The sequence below is a fragment of the Anser anser genome (assembly GCF_964211835.1).
Source record: "Anser anser genome assembly, chromosome: 28".
NCBI lineage: Eukaryota > Metazoa > Chordata > Aves > Anseriformes > Anatidae > Anser > Anser anser.
Genome location: NC_139749.1, coordinates 3,359,163 through 3,375,399, shown reverse-complemented (window position 1 = coordinate 3,375,399; position 16,237 = coordinate 3,359,163). Strand labels below are relative to the sequence as shown.

Here is a 16,237-nt window from a genome sequence, read left to right as displayed (position 1 = left end):
GGGCGGCGGTGGAGGCCAATGGGGAGCGGGGAACGGGATGTTCTGTTCCCAGCTGTGAGGGCCGGGGGCGAGCCCCCGGCCTGGGGCTGGGCCCTGAGGGGGGGGGGGGGGCTTGGTGCGACCCCCGCCCGCTGGGGGCTTCCACAGCCCCCCCCCCCCCCAAGTCCCCCTTCAGTCACCTCCTGAGTTCACTCAGCCCCCCAGTGATGTCCCCCCCCGCACCTAAAAACGTCTACTTTGTGGTAAAAAAAGGACGGAATTGGGGTCTGGGGGGCATCTCTCAGCCTCCCTCCGTCCTTTCTGGGGACCGTGAGGGGGCTCCCCTCATCCACCGCCATCTGCAGCCTCCAACAGGGTCCCGTGCCCCTCCAGTAGGGTCCCGTGCCCCCCCAGTAGGGTCCCGTGCCCCCCCAGTAGGGTCCCGTGCCCCTCCAGTAGGGTCCCGTGCCCCCCCAGTAGGGTCCTGTGCCCCTCCAAAGGGTCCTGTGCCCCCTCCCTGCCTGCCAGATTTGGGCACCCCCCCCAAACATCCCTTTTGTGCGCCGTCACCCCGCTAAAAGCAAGGCATGACGCCCCCCTCGCCCCCCACACTTCGGGACCTTTCCAGCCGTCACCCCGGGGTGACAGCACCGGCGGCACGCGGCTGAGATCACCGGGCCTCGGCGTCACCGAGGCTCGTCACAGAACCACGGGGGGGGGGGGCACAGAACCACGGGGGGGGCTCTTTTCTTATCAACAAGGCTGCCCCCACCACGGGCTGCCCCCCCACCTCCTACCCCTGCGCCCCCCCCAGCTCCTCGGCCCCGTTCCCCCGCGGGGATTTGGGGCGCTGCCGTGGCCCCCGCTCACGACCCCATCACATTTTCCTTCCTCGATTATTTTTTACAAGCACACGTTCCCCCCCCCCCCCAACTTTTTCTTTTTCTTTTTTTTTTTTTCTGGAGGGGGGGCTTTTTTCACCACTCATTTTGAGCCCTATTATACTCCTGCGGCTCAGGAAGGGCAGCGCAGGGAGTGGAGGAAACGGCAGAACAATATTTTCGGAGTCGCCCAGGCCTCCCCACCCGCAACGAGGAAAGGGATTGGTTTTTTTTTTCTTCTTTTTTTTTTTTCTCAGGAGTTGTCTCTTTTGTCCTTCGCCCGCTCACGTGGGCCTTGTTTGTCCGTGGCTTTCTGGCACACACCCCCTGCTTTTCGCCCTCCCGTCTTCTGCTTCCCTCAGCATTAATTCACACCTGCGAGCATAAACTGATAGACCGGCCGGATAAACTGTGGGGCATAAACTGATCGCCTGCCAAGCTGCGGGACTGATTTCCCTGCTGCGAGAAGATCATTTCGCAATTAGGGGCGTAATGAGGGAACTGCACCTTTTCCTGCTGCCTCTGGGGCTGGCGAGCTCTCCCCATTGTCTCCCGCAGCACGCTGGGGATAAAGGTGCCGGGTTAATGAGAATTGGGGATTTGCTCTGATTTGGCCCGACGAGCAGAGCTCTCTCGCCAGCCTCGCCAGCCGTGGGATACGCGATCCCAAAGCCCCCAGCTTGGTTCTGGGCCCAGCGTTCCCTTTTTCGTGCTTTCCCTCTCTGGTTTCCTTCGCAGCCCGTCTTCCAAGAAAGACATATCCAGCCTGGCTGCGGCCGCCCATCGCGGCTCGCTGCCGGACAGCAAAACGCATTCCAGCGATGTCAAAGGACAATGAAGTCCCAAGCCGAAGAGCTTGCCAAAGATACCGTCCAAGGCACGTTCCAACTCCTGAATCCTCTCCAAATTTGCTTTTAGCTGTCAGTCAGCTCCTGCCCTTTGCTCCCCTGACCTCTATCCGGCTGGAAATGCCTCCCCGGTCCTCCCGCGGAAGGAGGGGAAGCTGCGATTTCCTCAGGATGAGACTGGGTTCACGAGGTTTCCCACGCGAGCAGCGCTCTGAGCTAAGCAGGGGGTTTGGAAATCGAGCTTCAGCTTGTAAACGAAAGCCTCGAAATGTCACGTCCCCTCAGAGCAAGGACATCAGAGGAGAAGACGGTTTGATTTCTGGGCAGGGGCCGGCTCTTGGGTGCTTCCTCACTCCCCCCAACGATTATTTTAAGGCTTTCACCCCCTCTCAGCTCACTTCCCGCTGGCAATGTGAGGCTTGGAGGATCCTCCCCGGCCTCGATCGCTGCCGCAGGGAAGGAGAAAAGCTCTGGGTGAGGCTGTGGCAGCGCGGGTGGGTGAGGAGGGTGACCAGAGCCGTGCCCCCCCTCCTGCTGCGCCCGGCCGGGGGCGAGGAGAGCCGCATGAGGAACCCAGTGTGCTGGGTTTAAGGCAGGTCAAAAGCAGCAGGGCTGGGCTGGAAACCAAGGCCCTAAGATGAGTCACGGAAAGCAGGGGCCGCTGCGTGGGTCACGGAGAAGGAATTAAGCGAGGCAGAAACCGGGCAGCGCGACTCAGCAGCTCGCCCTTCTGCTTTCGGTGCCGGGCTCCGCAATGGCCACACCAGGCCGTGCTGGAAACCGTTCTCCTGCCAAGCCCTGAGGAATAAAACCTTTATTTCCTGGTTTGTCGGGAGCCACGACCCAGGGTTGCCAGGAGAAGCCAGGCTCCTCTTGGTGCATCGTCCTCTGCCCCATCCGCCCCAACGCCCCGCAGCGCGCGGACCGCCGGCGGCCGGGGCTGGAGCCTGGCGCAGAGCTCCCCGGTGCTCCTCGCTGCCGTTTTCTGCCTTTTTCCCCATATATGGTGACTTCCAGCACGTTCGGGGCAGGGAGGGGGAAGAGAGGGACGCGAAGGGATTCACAACGGGCCCGAGCGAAGGGACAGAGTGTGCCTGTTCTGCGGACGGGAACAGGAGCCGGGGCGGAAGAGGCATTTCCTTTGGCAGCGATGTTTGTGTGCGGAGAGCAGCGCCTAGAAAATCCCACCCCGATCATATCGGGGCCGTGTGGCGGCCACAGCCGGAGAACGAGGGGCTGGAGGACTCGTGGGGCTGCTGGCAGGACACCGCTGCCCTGCTCGTATCTGCTGGCGTTCGGCCGCGGCCACCTCCAGAGCGCCGCAGCGATTCGGCGGCGATGGGGCTGCTCGGCTCGGCTGGCTTCAGAAGCAGGAAGGCTGAGGCAGAGAAGCAAGGGGAGCGTTTCCGTCTGTGTTTCTGAACAAAACCAACAGTTTTGGTTGCGGTGCCTGACGTGGGGCAGGGGCCACAACACCGCCGGCTCTCTGCAGGTGGACGGGGTTGAGTTGTCCCGTGGTGAAACGGGCTGGAAAGCTCTCGGGGCACGTCCCGCAGATCCCCAGTGCCGAAATCAGCTTTTTGCTGCTGCCAACCACGGCATGGGCTTGTCTTTCCACTGCCTGCAATTTGCAGTGCTGTGCAGGCTGCCTTTGGAAAGGCTTTGTGCACGCACGGCACGGACCTGGAGCCCCTTCTCCCCTTCCCAATCCCTGCTGAACAGGGAAGAGTCCTCGCAGGGCTTGAGCGTGAGGATTTTTCCCCCGGGGCCCAGTTTCCCAGCTCCTGCCAGGAACACGATGTGAAAGCTCTCCCTAACAGATGGTTCTTCGCTGCGACGGGATTTCTTCACCTCTTTTCTGGCCAGATTGTGTTTTTGCAACAGAGCGGGGGGGAAAGTCGGAGATGCGAGTCAACAGCCTGTGACAGCCCGGGCTCGGTCATCCACAAACAAGGAGGAATTTGACTTCTGGAGCTTGGGAAGTCCCGTGTCTCTCATCTGCCCTGGGCAGGAGGACTCGCTTGCATCAGCTGCCTCCCTGCTCGTGCTGGGCTCCGCTCCGCCACCCAAGTCCTGCTCTTCTGCAAGACCAAAGCCAGCCCTCTGCTTTCCAAACCAACCCACCGGGCCCTCTGTGCCTCCGGTGGCAGCCGGACTTTAAATCTGTTGTTGTTAAGAGAGGAAAAAGTGTTGGAAAGCAAAAGTTTTCCCGAGCCCCCCTCCCTGCTCTGTCCGGGTATCCCTTGCAAGGGCCCAACGGAGGTCGTGCACGATGGAAACAGCAAAGAAATAAGGAATATTTCTAATTTTTCCGCAGCCAAGGCTGTTCGCAGGCTGCCACCGCTTGTGTTTGTGCCTGGGGTCAAGGGGACGGCTGCTGGAGACGCTCGCCCTGAACGCAAAGCTCCCTAAATCTGAAAGATTTAGGACCTTATTTAGCAGAAAATAAATCTTTAGCAGAAAGACTTAGCACCTTTCGGGGAGCGTTTGGTGGTGCTTGGGGTGAGGGCTGACACCCAGGGGCCGCGGATCTCCCTGCAGGCTCCGTCCCCTGCTCCTCATCCCTGGGATTTTGCGGACATCTAGAGGCCTTTCCAGGAACGGCACGGGCTGTTGGACCGCGGCAGGGACTGACTTCCTCCATCCATCCTTACGGGCTGGTTTTTGGCTTTACGGAGGTGCCGGGCTGAGCACATCGCTCTGTCCGCCCTGCTCAGTCCTAGGCGCACGTCTGGGGATGAGCGTTCGTGGGCGCGCTTCGTGCCTTACCTGCTCGCACGAAGGAAGGGCTGCGAAAAACTGTGAAAACGGTGAAATTTCCACTTCGTGAGCAAAACGCTGGGTTGGACCCCCCGGAGATCGGGGTTCTGTGCATCTGCTGCCCAAATGCCGCTGGCGGCTTACTTCTTTTTTATTAGATTAGAGACTTTTTGTCTTGCCAAATGCTTGGAGAGCGCCCAGCCAAGCCCTCACTGAAACGTGCCCGTGTCAGCCGCCGTTCCCACGCACGTTTCCTGCTGCTGACGCCGGTGAGGCTTTGGCCGTCACGAACCTGAAGCCAACTCTGACCCCAGGCTCTGGGGAGGACGTGTGTGTCCCAGCCTTAGCATCTCGCTAACAAAACGTGCCCCGGCGTGGCGTGAAATGCACCCCTCAAAGCTGCGTGGTTGGGCAGCTTTTAGACCGGTGTTACCGTTTTGAAGACCTACATCTGGTCTGGAGAGCTCTGGTTTGCAGGCTGGTGGCTCGGCAGCTCCGACTTACACAGCTTTGTACCCTCGCTGCAGCACCAGGAGCTGGCCAAGCCGGCTGCCTCTGCTGACCGGCTCATTTACTGCAAGGGGAAAGCTGCTAATGAAGATTCATCTTTGGCTACTACACCTCATGCCCCAAGAAAATGCCTTGGCATTTCTCTATCTGCTAGAACTCGGAGCCAGACGGGATTTAAGTGACATTCCCCCGAGACCCGGTGCTGTTGACAAATGTGTACAAGGTCAGGCAAACCCCGGGTTGGATTTAGACTGGGAATTCCCTTGCTGCAACCACTCAGGTTGGGCATCTGCATGCAGAATGGCCAAAACCGGGCTCGCTTATGAAAACGCTGGCCAGTATTGCCGGGGTCTTTTTTAGCAGGTGACATACGCTAGGAAACCGAGGGCTCGATCCAAAGTCTGCTGACGTCAATGGAAATACTCCTGTCGACATCAATGGGCCTTGGATCCACGCCTACGTTCCAGTTCTTTATTTCAGACTGCAATCTGGCAGGGGTGGAAAGGGCGCTCTCCTCCTTACAGCCTTCAGCACGTCTTTGAGAGGTCTTGCTTCCCCCCAAATTGTTACGCTTAGGATGCAGGGTACGGAACAATCCTGGGAGCGGGCTCCAGCCCATTCAGCGCCGTGCACGCCTGGCCCCCCGCCAGGCTCGGATTTAGGCACCGGCACCGTGTGCAGGAGGTGGTGGCCGTGGCCGTGACGTGCCGTGCCTGCCCGCTGCCGGCCCCAACCAGCACCGGAGCTGGGGACCCCGGGGAGCCGCTCAGGGCGGCCCGGCTCGCCTTTTCCAGCGAGCTCTGCCCAAAGCCCTCTCTTTTCACGAGCTCTGGGGTTTGTCCGGGGACTGACGTGGAGATGCCTTCAATGCAGCGGACCCAGGGAACTCTGGTTTTCTTTTCAATGGGAACAACGCCTTTGGAGCCCAGCTCATGGCTTCTTTTCCAGCTGGGAAGTCAGTGAGCGGGCTGGGAGGCGCGAGCCCCAACACCAACCCTCCTGCCAGGCTCCGGGTCGGGACACAGCTAGCACTTGGTGGGCTGTGCTGCGCCGCTTCCCTGCCATGCCCATACACCCAGGACACATGTGGGGTCATCCCTTCGCATTGCTGGGGTGTCCTGGGGGCTCTCCTGTCCCCGATACACAGCCGTGGAGGTACCACGAGGCGTGGGGAGCGAGGGGCCATCAGGCAGCGAGATCCTCAGCTCTCCATCAGGAACGCCAGCCTCTCCCCATACATGCTTGGTGTCACCAGCCCAAACCTAAGGATAATTTTATTCTGCATTGTAAAATCTGCCCCCCGCTGCGTGACCACGATGCTGTTCGTGGCAGCGGCGTAGCGTTGCTGCGTGCTGCCGAGGAGCCCCCGTTTCACCCCATGGCTCCCTCGTGTTGCTGCGTAAAGTCAGCCCTGCTCCTGCACGGAGCTCCGGGACTATTCATGCTGCGGGCTGGTCGGGGCTGCTGAGGGTTTTATCCCTTTGGGGGAATATTGTCACCACCACGGGGACCCGTGACGTGGTGGAGCGGGGCGGCGAGGCAGACTGGCTGCTCTCCTGCCTCAGCGCGGGTATATATAAACTACAAAGTGCTCCAGAGTAAAAGGAGCAGTGGGTGGAAGGCGAGATATTATTATCTTCACCTGCTGCTGCCGACCAAAGAAATGAGACAGATGACAGGAAATGAGGACTTCAAAAATAGACACCTTTAATGTCAAAACGCTCAGGGATTAGCGAGAACAGCACACGAGAAACAGAGAAACTCTCACGCTAGTCACCGTGGGCTTCGAGACTATGTTGGAGGAGGAAATATGCTGATATAGCCCAGAAACATCTCTGCATTCACCGTCTGGTGGAAGAGACAGAGGTGAAAAAAAAAATGGACCAAAGAAACTGGGGGGGGCATCGAAACGTGACTTGCAAAACCTTGGTTTCCACATCCTCCTCACCTGGTGATTTGCTGTTCTCCTTCCCCAGCTGCCTGCCCAAATCCTGCCCACGGCTGCCAGCTCGCGTCTGCGAGGCCGGGGCTTTGCAAGGCACTCGTGGCTCCGTGGGACAGGGATGGCAAGGTTTTAATGGGTCCTCTTCATTAAAAAAAAAAAAAAGCATATGGAAAATATTTCTTAACTTATAGAACTCTGCTTTACTTAAAACCTCTTAAATATATTAAACATCTAATTTGACCTCACCTCTGTATTTATGTACACCTGCTAATAGTTCCCCTGCCCGTCAGTACAGCTGTAGGGCTTTTTGCCAGCTCAGTGTCTTCGTTATTAATCCTCTTTTACAAATCAAACCGACAGTCTTGGTTAGATGTGAGCTGGGCTGTGACGGTAACAGAGAGAGCTGGGCCCAAAGGAGAGGAATGCCGAGTGGTATTTTTTTCTCACTGAAACTCAACGCTGGTCCAAAGTCCAGAACTTGCTATACTGAGTCTTAGACAGGTGCCAAGACAACAGAGAAAAATAGCAACAGGAGCTTGAAATGGCGGAGACCTGATGCTCTGCAACTGCAGCGGGCTGGAAATCAGTGGCACCAGCCCGGAGAAAGGAGGGTTCCGTGTGGCAGGGTCGAATCCAGCTCTCGTGGAAAAAAACAACCCTCAAAGCTTGGTCACATCACTCCGATGACCGTCTGATTGCCTTGCTCCACGTGACTTCGGCAGCTGCAGTGTCAAGGGGCCCCAAATCCACCTGACGACATTTTTTGACTGCTAAAAGCTGGGATCTGGGCTTTGAGCCTGTTATTGCTGAACCTGTACGGCCCCTGAGCCAACGCCTGCTGTAGTAGCTCAGAAAGGACCGGTGTCTTGCCAGGGTCTGTGCTTGGCAGGAGCACCCAAAGGCTTTGAGGGGCAGAGGCTGTCCAAGCACGCCTGCGCCCTGTCTGTTTCTCTTTCTTTGGTACAGCCGCGATATCCTCACCTTTAGGAAAACACGCACCAGGATCCAACATAAAAAAACGGGGATTGGCCAGCTGGGAGAGGAGCGAGGCTCAGTCGGTGCCATGCGTGCAGGAGCAGCGGAGACAAACTGGAGTCTCAGCGACTTCTGTCTCCAGCGCTCCCCTCTCCAAAGGTCTGGGGCTCCGATTCCTTCCCGCTGCGGAGCTACTTGATCCGAGACGAGGCATCTCTCTTGATCTGCAAGGCATGGGCCTTGAGTCAGCAGTGCTCTCATCTTACCCCTGCGCTGTACGCCATGCCAGCGGCGGGCGGCCAGCGGGAGTTAAAAGTGCGACTGAAGAGCCCAAAAACTAGCGGCGAGGAGGAGGAGGAGGAGGAAGGAAGGAGAGGCGTGCGGGCAGCCTGCCCCAGCCTGGAAGATGTGCAGCTTCTCCGCGTCGGGCAGGAAGACCCTGGCATCCTCCAGGGCTCCGTGAGCCGCCATGGTGAAGTTGGCGTCCCCCGAGGTCACCACGTCGAAGACGCACGACTGGAAGTAGACGTCCTCCACCGGCAGCATCTCCTTGCAGAGCGCCCGGGCCGCCTCGGCCGCCGCACGGCCGCGGCAGCACTCGCTGCGGGAGATGCGCTGGCTGCGGGGGCAGCCCCCCACGCAGAGCTGCAGGTCCTGCTCCTCCGTGAAGGAGCGCGCCACCTCCTCGGCCGCCCGGATGGAGAAGGAGAGCTGGCGGCCGGCCTGCCGGACGGCGATGGTGGTGCCGATGTACTCGGCTCGGATCTCCACGTGCCGCCCGGGGCTGAGCTCCCGGATGGCCAAGCTGCTGCCGCCCGGCCTCTCGCCGCCGTTCACCGAGCCGTCCTCGAAGGCGGCGGGCAGGTTGCCTATCTCGGCCTGGTAGACCTTCTGGTCGATGCACTCCTTCATGTTCTTGAATATGATGGTGAGCTGCGGAGAGCAGAGCGGAGGCGGGTTGGTCGGGCCCGCCCCACGTCTCGTCTACGGGAGGGCAAAGCAGATCCCACCCTTCTGCCCCTCTGCCCCCCACCAGCTCTCCCACACTACCTCAGTCTTTTCAGAAAGCGATTTCCTTCCTTAATACCATTTAACCATCTGCAAACCCGGACAGAGCGCACAGCGGTACCCCACGCACCACCCAGTAACCCATCCCCGGGCTGCAATGGGAGCTCTCCCTGCTCCCCGAAGGACCTTCATCTCTCTCGTTCTGCAGACGTTAATGCCTGATCCCACATGGGTTTAGCTACCGCTGCCCTCCCCAGCCCTTTTATTGAGGCACGTCCCCGCAGGGAGCACCCCACACCGCTGCACCCCGGAGCAGGTTTGCTGCCAAGCCCTAGGTGCCGGCGTTACCTTGCTCGTGACCGTAGCGTTGGACCCCTTGGCCACCGGGGCGCTGGTGGCTTGCACGAACAAGTAGTCATTGTCCAAGAGGGGCCAGGAGCCCTCCACCCGGCAAGTGTGGAAGTCGTCGTGGAACGAACGGATGTGGGGGTCCCCGAAAGCCGCGCAGTGCTGGTAGCTGGGGGGCTGGCCGTGCTTGTAGAGGAAACTCTTCTCGTAGTTGCAGATATCCAGAGACTCGAAGCCCTGGTGGTTGGGAGCCGGGGGCCGGGGCCGGGGCGGGGACGTGGGGCCCTCCTTGGAGCAGTTGTTCTGGATCATCAGGTCCTCGATGCCGTGCACGGCGGAGTGGAAGGCCAGGTCGCCCCGGCACGTGCGAGCCGTCTTGCGGGTGCAGTGGGAGTAGGAGCGGAGGGCGTTGCAGTACGCCGCCGTCCTGCCGGAGCCGCGCAGGTTGAGGGTGGCGGCCACGTACTCGGAGTTGCAGCGCAGGATCTTGCACTGGGAAGAAACTGGGAGAGAAGGGACGGCCCAGGGCGTCCCAGTAGAGCTGCAGGGGTGGGGAAGGGGCAGCCCCACCGCCTCCCGCCGCCGGTCCCACGATGGGGACACCCTGGGAGCGCCTGCAGTAAGGAGCTCAGCGGCCGGTTTAAATGACCAGAGGGAACGAACCCAGGGTCGCCAGCTGCAGAAATGGGCTGGGACCCAGCGCAGAGGCAGCATGGGGAAGCACGGGGCCGAGGGGCTGTGCTGGGGCAGCTGGGACGTGGGATTGTACCTGGGGCACGAGCGCGGCCGCGAGCCAGCGCAGCCATTGCGACCGTGACCCTGGGACGTGGCTCAGAGGGAGATTCTTCGCCCCAGGGCTTGCCAGGGGACAAATGGGAATTTCTGAGCTGGGAAACCCCCTCTTCCCATTTCAGCCTTGGCCAGGCTGGGCAATCACTCTGTTGTGATGGGCCGGACTGCACCAAGGACGTCCTGCCGCCCGGGCTTCTTTCCACCATGCTGCCACTGCTCCGGGAGGGCTAACGAACTCGTCCCAGCGGGCACCAATTAGCTCATTAAGCAGAGGGGCTCTAGAGGAGAGCAGACCCCTGGAGGGCTCCCAGGGGCATCCCCCTGCTGCCCACCCTACAGCTGCGGTGGGATGAGGGCACTCAGTGCCTGGGACCCCAATGAGGGGCACTTGGGCTCGCTCCAGTCCTCTCCTGGGGGCTCTGCCGTGGTGCTGCCCCCCACACCCTTGGGGGCTGCAGCTCCTGCTGGCGTCCCTGCCACGGACGGGGCTTTGGCACCGCTCTGCCCGGGCGGCTCCTTACCATGCCTGCAGAAGAGGAGGAGGAAGAGTGCTCGAAGGAAGAAGCCGGGGCTCTCCAGCTGCCCGGGGCTCTTACTGCAGGCAGCTTTCCCCATTCCAATCCATGCAGAGCCTGGGGGGGGTCGCTCACCCGCTGGCTGCGCTCTGCTGCATCCGGCAGCTCCCCTGCAAGCAGAGAGAGGTGGGATCGGAGAGGTGCCAGCGGACGGGAGCTGCAGCAGGAGGTGCCCGGGGCTGCGGGTTTGGAGCCACCAGCTGCAAAAACGCAGCCCTGCAGAGCCCGGCTGCAGTGCTGCCTCCTGGGGAAGGTGAAATTTGGGGCAAAATCCCGGAGGGTTTGGTTTCTTTTAGCTGTTTTCAACCACTGCAGCTTGGGGAGCACCAGTGGCTCGGGGACGCTTCCCAACGCGGGCACGAGCAGCTGATGGGTGCGGAGAGGACCCACGCTGCCCTACACGCTGGGTGCAGCGTGGGCTGCTCTGTCCTTCTGCTGGCCCTAGCAGGTGGAGGGCAGTTAAAACCCAAGCTCTGGAGCGCAGCAACCCAGGGCTTAGGAGCTGAAAAGCTGAATTCTTAGCGTGGCCGCCGTGAAGCCCGCAGCCAGCACCGCTGGGTGCCACCAGCGCCTCCTGCTCCACCCAAAAACCTTCCCCCTGCGGCCAGCACGTGGCTGCTCCCCCTCTGAGCCCCCAGTGCTGGCTCTGGGTTTGGGAGGCTCGAGCTGGCCCACGGGCGATGCGAGGAGCACGTCGCCACTCGCCGTGCATGGCTGGGGTCCAGCAGCTGGCTGCGGCTTCTTCGGAGGTGCTGGGGACCTGAGCCCTCGGCGGCTTTGTTACCGGCTGGCTGTTAATCACCTGCTGGCCAGCCTCTTGCAAACGTCCTTTTGAAGCTACTGCACATGAAATCTGTGTTTTCCCCCTTCCTCTTTCGCTGTGTGCCGTGCCAGAGGCTGCTGCTTGCAGCGGTGTGCCTGGGGCCCTGGGCAGCCCCAGGGGCGCGTACTGCCGACCCCACGCCTGCTGGTGAGTGAAAGCTGCAAGCGGGAGGGAAAAGAGCCCGAAGTCTCACCTCGCTCCCAAAAAATAAATAAATAAAATAAAAGGCGGTCCTGCAGCACTGTCTAGCACCTTCCAGCTCCCTTTGCTGTGGCTGCAGCCATCAAACAAACACCATTAGCCGTACTGGCTGGCGCGGTGACGTAGCCGCGTGTTGGCAGCCCCCCGTGTCCCTCTGCCAGCTGGATTAATGGCTAACGGGGCAGATGTCTGGAGTGAAAACATTGCCTCAAACCTGCTGGCGATGCTCCGGCTGCCAGCTGCTCTCGGCCGCCTGCGCTGGAGGGGGGGAAACTGCCCCCTGCAGCCGGGGGCGTGGGGACACCGGACCCGGTGCCACGGCCCGGAGCTGGGCTCACGTTCAGCACACCGGCACAGGAGGCACAAGCTCTGGGTGTGCTCCGAGCCTCTGCCCGTGCCCAGAGCTTGGCCCAGGAGCTGCTCGAGCAGGCGGGGAGCTGCCGCGCATCCCTCCTGGAGCTGGAGACCCGAACCCCTGGGGTTGGTGGCACGGAGGGGACGTGTCCGCGTCCCTGGCGCGGCGCTCGGCTGATAACCACCAGCTGGTTAATGTGTAACGGGACGGCGTGGCTCTGCCTGGGGCACGGAGAGGCCCTGCCATGGGGCCTGCAGGCAGCGGGACCTTCCTCGGGATGTCCTGATCCCAAGGAGAAAGGCGGCAGCAGTGCCTGGAGACCCTCCGGGAGCCCAAGGAGATGTCTCGGTGGTTCCTGGACAGTTCCTGGGGCAGCAAAGGGTGCTTGGACACCCCAGTCCTCCCGTGGGGTCCCTGCTCACGGCACCCTGGGGCACCCTTGGGTGCCTGCACCACCATCCTGCCGCCGGCACCCTCGTCCCTGCCCTTGCTTCGATGCAGCCCCGCTCACCTGCGTCGGCTTCCTCCGGACCCCTGGCCCTGGGGGCTCCTTCCCTGGTGGCCACCCGGGCCGCCTTGTCCTTGTCACCCAGCTCGACCCCAAGTGTCAGCCCCCGCAGGGAGGCAGCCCGCAAGGTGCCAGCCTCTGTCCTTGGCACCTGCCTGGCCTCGCAGCCGGATAAAACCCGGGGCACTGCGGGGAGCAGACCCCGCTCCTCCTCCTCCTCGCTACCTTTGCTCCGGCCTCTTCCCCCCGCGGGGCAGGGGATGGGTGTCGAAATAGAGCTGCCTAAATTTAGCCGGGCGAAAACCCGGCCAAGAACAACAAGTGCAGGGTGCGGAGGGAGAGGGTGCACGGCACAGGGGGGCAGATGAGCCTGAGGAAGAGGAGGAGGCCTGAGGAAGAAGGGGGAACGAGGCTGCCCTGGCTGCGTGGGGCCTCCCCCTTTAGGGATGGGGAGGAAAAGGGTTTCTGCTCGCCCCAATGCGAGCTCTCGTGCGGGAACTGAGCTCTGGCAGCAGCTGTGGAACCGCTCCTCACCCGGGGAGAGGGGCAGGGGGGGAGGGACGGGGGCTGCTCGTTGCAGAACAAGCTGAAATCCGCAGCCGGGCTCGTGTTTTAAGTGCACCAGTCCATCTTCCTCATGGGCTGTGGTTAGAGGAAGGGAAAACATGGAATAAATACCAGCTTGGGGCCAAATCCCAGCTGGTTGTGCATCAGCAGCCACCGGAGGAGGAAGGCTTTGGGTGCCCGTTTATTTTTTGTCCCTGGATGCACGGAGGCTTTGCAGCTCCATTCCCTGCCCGGTATTTATGTGCTGGGTCTGTTACCTGGTAACGAGGGATAACTGGAGAGTGGAAAAAATGTTGTTTAAAAAATAACACCCGAATCCCAGCGCAGCCTCCCGAGGTCCGTGCTGGGCGCACGGCATCCTCCCATCTGGCTTCCCCGCAGCGAGCCCCCGGCACCGACACCGAGCCGGGGAATCGGTTACACGCAGGGCAGGGGCCGGGCAGGTGGGAATTCCTCCGGGAACGGCAGCCGGGGCCATCTGGGCTGGGCGAGAGCCGCTCGGCATCCCACCCACCCGCCTCGTTTGGCCGCGGAAGATTTCGGATGGAGGAACCAGGCTGGGGCGTCCCGGCTGCCGCAGCCCCGAGGGTGGAGGCTGGGTGATGGGGCACCCCGGGCCTGGGTGCTGGGGGTGCTGGGGAGGTGCTGGATCCTGAAATGAAGCCGTCGGTTGTTTCGGCAACGTCAGGATGCGGCAGCTCTCTGAGCCGGGGCTGCAGGCATATGTCGGGCCGAGGAGGCTGGGAATTTCTCCCAGGCTGGCAGAGCGTCGCGGTACCGAGCCAAAAGCATCTGCGATCAAACCTCTTCGGAAAGCCAGCTCCCCGCTTCCCACCAGCGGAATCAGCTGGAGGTTTAGGAGGCGCAAAACCCCGATCCCACCAGCTGGGTCCCCAAATCCTGCCGCCGCGGGGCTGTGGAGCTGCCCGCAGAGCAGCCGGCCTCACCCCAACCCTCCTGCCCCGAAGGATGCGGGTTTCCCAAGCACCGGGAGTGGGGAGAGACCCCGGTCGTGGCGCGAAGCAGGCAGTGGGGGGGTTTCTCTGAGCATCGCCCACGTGGATGCTCATCTGGGGAAGGCTGGAGATCGAGCTGGTGCCACCACGGCTCAGCTCCAGCCCCTGGTCCAGCCCCAGCACCAGCACAATGAGTTTGGCAAGGATTTGGTATCGCAGGATGGTTTGGGTTGGAAGGGACCTTAAAGATCACCCGGTTCCAACCCCCTGCCACAGGCAGGGACGTCACCCACCGGGTCAGGATCTAACCCCGGGGCTTTTGAGGTTGGATTTGCTCTGGGAGACCAGCTCCTGCTCGGCTCTGAGCTGCAAACCCCCTGCTTGGAGGGACAAGCGTGGAGGGGGACGCTCAGCAAATCACACCTCAAAGGGCACCGGTCTCAAAGGAGCCGTCTGCCTCCATCAGGGCTGCGGATGCGAGTGGCCGGGGGCAGACCAGCCGCCGGCATCACTCGCTGTGCTGCTGAGCGCCTACGGCTCCTGCACCCGAGCATCCCGCGGGTACGGGGCCAGCCAGATGCCGGGGCTCGGAGGCAGGGAGGAGCCGTGAGCATCGTCCCCGTGCCTGCTCCCGCCTCGGGATCGCGGTCGGAAGAGGGGCAGGTGCCTGGGAAGCCGGGATTTGCCAGGAAGATGGTGCCAGCTCCTCGGAAGAGGAGCTCTCGCTTCTCTCTGATGGAAAGGACGTGCGCGCGGTGCTCAAACCCAGAGCCTTCACCGCGCCTGGCACGGAGCCCCCTCCCCTCTCTCCCACCCAGCACAGAGGCTCCCCATGCTCCACTCACCCCGGCAGCGGTGGGTCGCGCTGCCCAACGCCCCCAGCACCTCGGGCACGAATCCTGCCCTGGCTTCGCTCCGGGTCCCCCCCTGGGTGGCAGCGAGGGGGGGAATCGCGCCTGTTACTGCCCGGGCTCGGTGCGGAGGGAGCGGAAAACAGCTGAGCTTTACGACAGCCCGATCCGTCACCGCAGGAGGAGAGGGGCTAAGTCGGTGCTTTAAAAATAGCCAGCAGTATTTTTGATCCCGAAAGCTGGATTCCAGTGGGGAGGGGAAGGGAAAGGGAGGGAGAGCCGAAGGTTTCCGAATGGCACGCGGCCGCGCGCGCGCTTCAAATCTGCGGGCAGAGCGAGCCACGCGTGGGATGGGCGCGGGGTCCCGGTGGGACCAGGTGGAGCTGCGGGTCCCGGGGGTTTCCCCAGGCTCTGTAGCGTGAATCCCACCGCAGGGACCCCGAGGCGGGCTCCCGTTTCGGCTGCACCCCAAACGCAGGGCAGCCGCATGGGGCAGAGGGCCTGCGGGGAAGGGCCCTTCTCCCAGCCCTGCGAGGAGGGAGCTGGAAAACCCAACGGAGATGCAGATCTTGAATTAAATTGAAGTTTTCTTCCAGGTTTCGCCAGCTTTCCCGCTCCCCTGCTCGACTTGCTTGGAGGAGCAGAAATCTCGGTGCTGCGGCTGGAGAGGGAAGACCTCGAGGAGACCGGGGGGAGGCCCGGGGAGCTGCGCCCTACAACCGTAGGCGCCCCCCCGAGCCCCCTGCCCGCACCCACACGGGGCTGGCATCCCTCGGCCCCCTCCGGAGGAAAAGATCCCGCTCCCGTGCCCGGGCACCGCTCCCGAGATGCCGACGTGCAGATAAATCACCCGCCCGCAGCACCTGCTCAGCAGCTGCGGGGCAGGGGAGCGCTAAAAAAAGCTGGGAGCAGATGGGGCCGGAGCCCCCCCCCCCCCCCCTTTTTACCCCCTGCTCAATTTGGGCCAGCGGTGCGGGCAGGCGGCGATGCCGGGGGAAACCGTCGCGTTGCCCCCCCCCGTGCCTCAGTTTCCCCATCCCTTCCCGCATCTCCCCGGCATCCGCACGGCTCCGTGGGGGATTTGGGTCCGGGTCCCGCTGCGTGGGTGCTGCTGGGGGCGGGGGTCCCCCAGTTTTGTCCCCCCCCCCCCCCCCCCCACCCGGTGCGCAGAGCCCACGCAGGATGCGGCCGGGGGCTGGCGGAGGGGGGGGACCCCGGGGACAGGGGGGACACGGTGCCACCAGGTGGCAGCAGCACGTCGCGAGTGGCAGCGGGGACACGGGGGGGGGTGGGGGTTGGGGGGGGGGGTCTGCTCCGTGCCTCAGTTTCCCCACTCGTGTTTCCACGCTCCTCGA

At 62.2% G+C, this 16,237-nt stretch overlaps 1 protein-coding gene across 3 annotated transcripts; it reads right to left on the bottom strand.

The window, feature by feature from the left end:
- Positions 1–6,661: 6,661 nt before the first annotated feature.
- HJV (hemojuvelin BMP co-receptor) lies at positions 6,662–15,804 on the bottom strand. 3 transcript variants are annotated; one of them, XM_083813204.1, is made up of 4 exons: positions 14,877–15,804; positions 10,568–10,731; positions 9,255–9,757; positions 6,662–8,831 (listed from the first exon to the last, which is right to left on the bottom strand). In XM_083813204.1, exons 2-4 carry the CDS (start codon positions 10,659–10,661, stop codon positions 8,208–8,210), a joined length of 1,221 nt encoding a protein of 406 aa, XP_083669330.1. In that variant the 5' UTR covers positions 10,662–10,731; positions 14,877–15,804; the 3' UTR covers positions 6,662–8,207. The 3 variants fall into 3 exon arrangements, with proteins under 3 accessions (XP_083669330.1, XP_083669329.1, XP_083669328.1); XM_083813203.1 differs by lacking the exon at positions 14,877–15,804 and adding an exon at positions 12,512–12,808; XM_083813202.1 differs by lacking the exon at positions 14,877–15,804 and having other exon boundaries at positions 9,255–10,706.
- Positions 15,805–16,237: the final 433 nt, after the last annotated feature.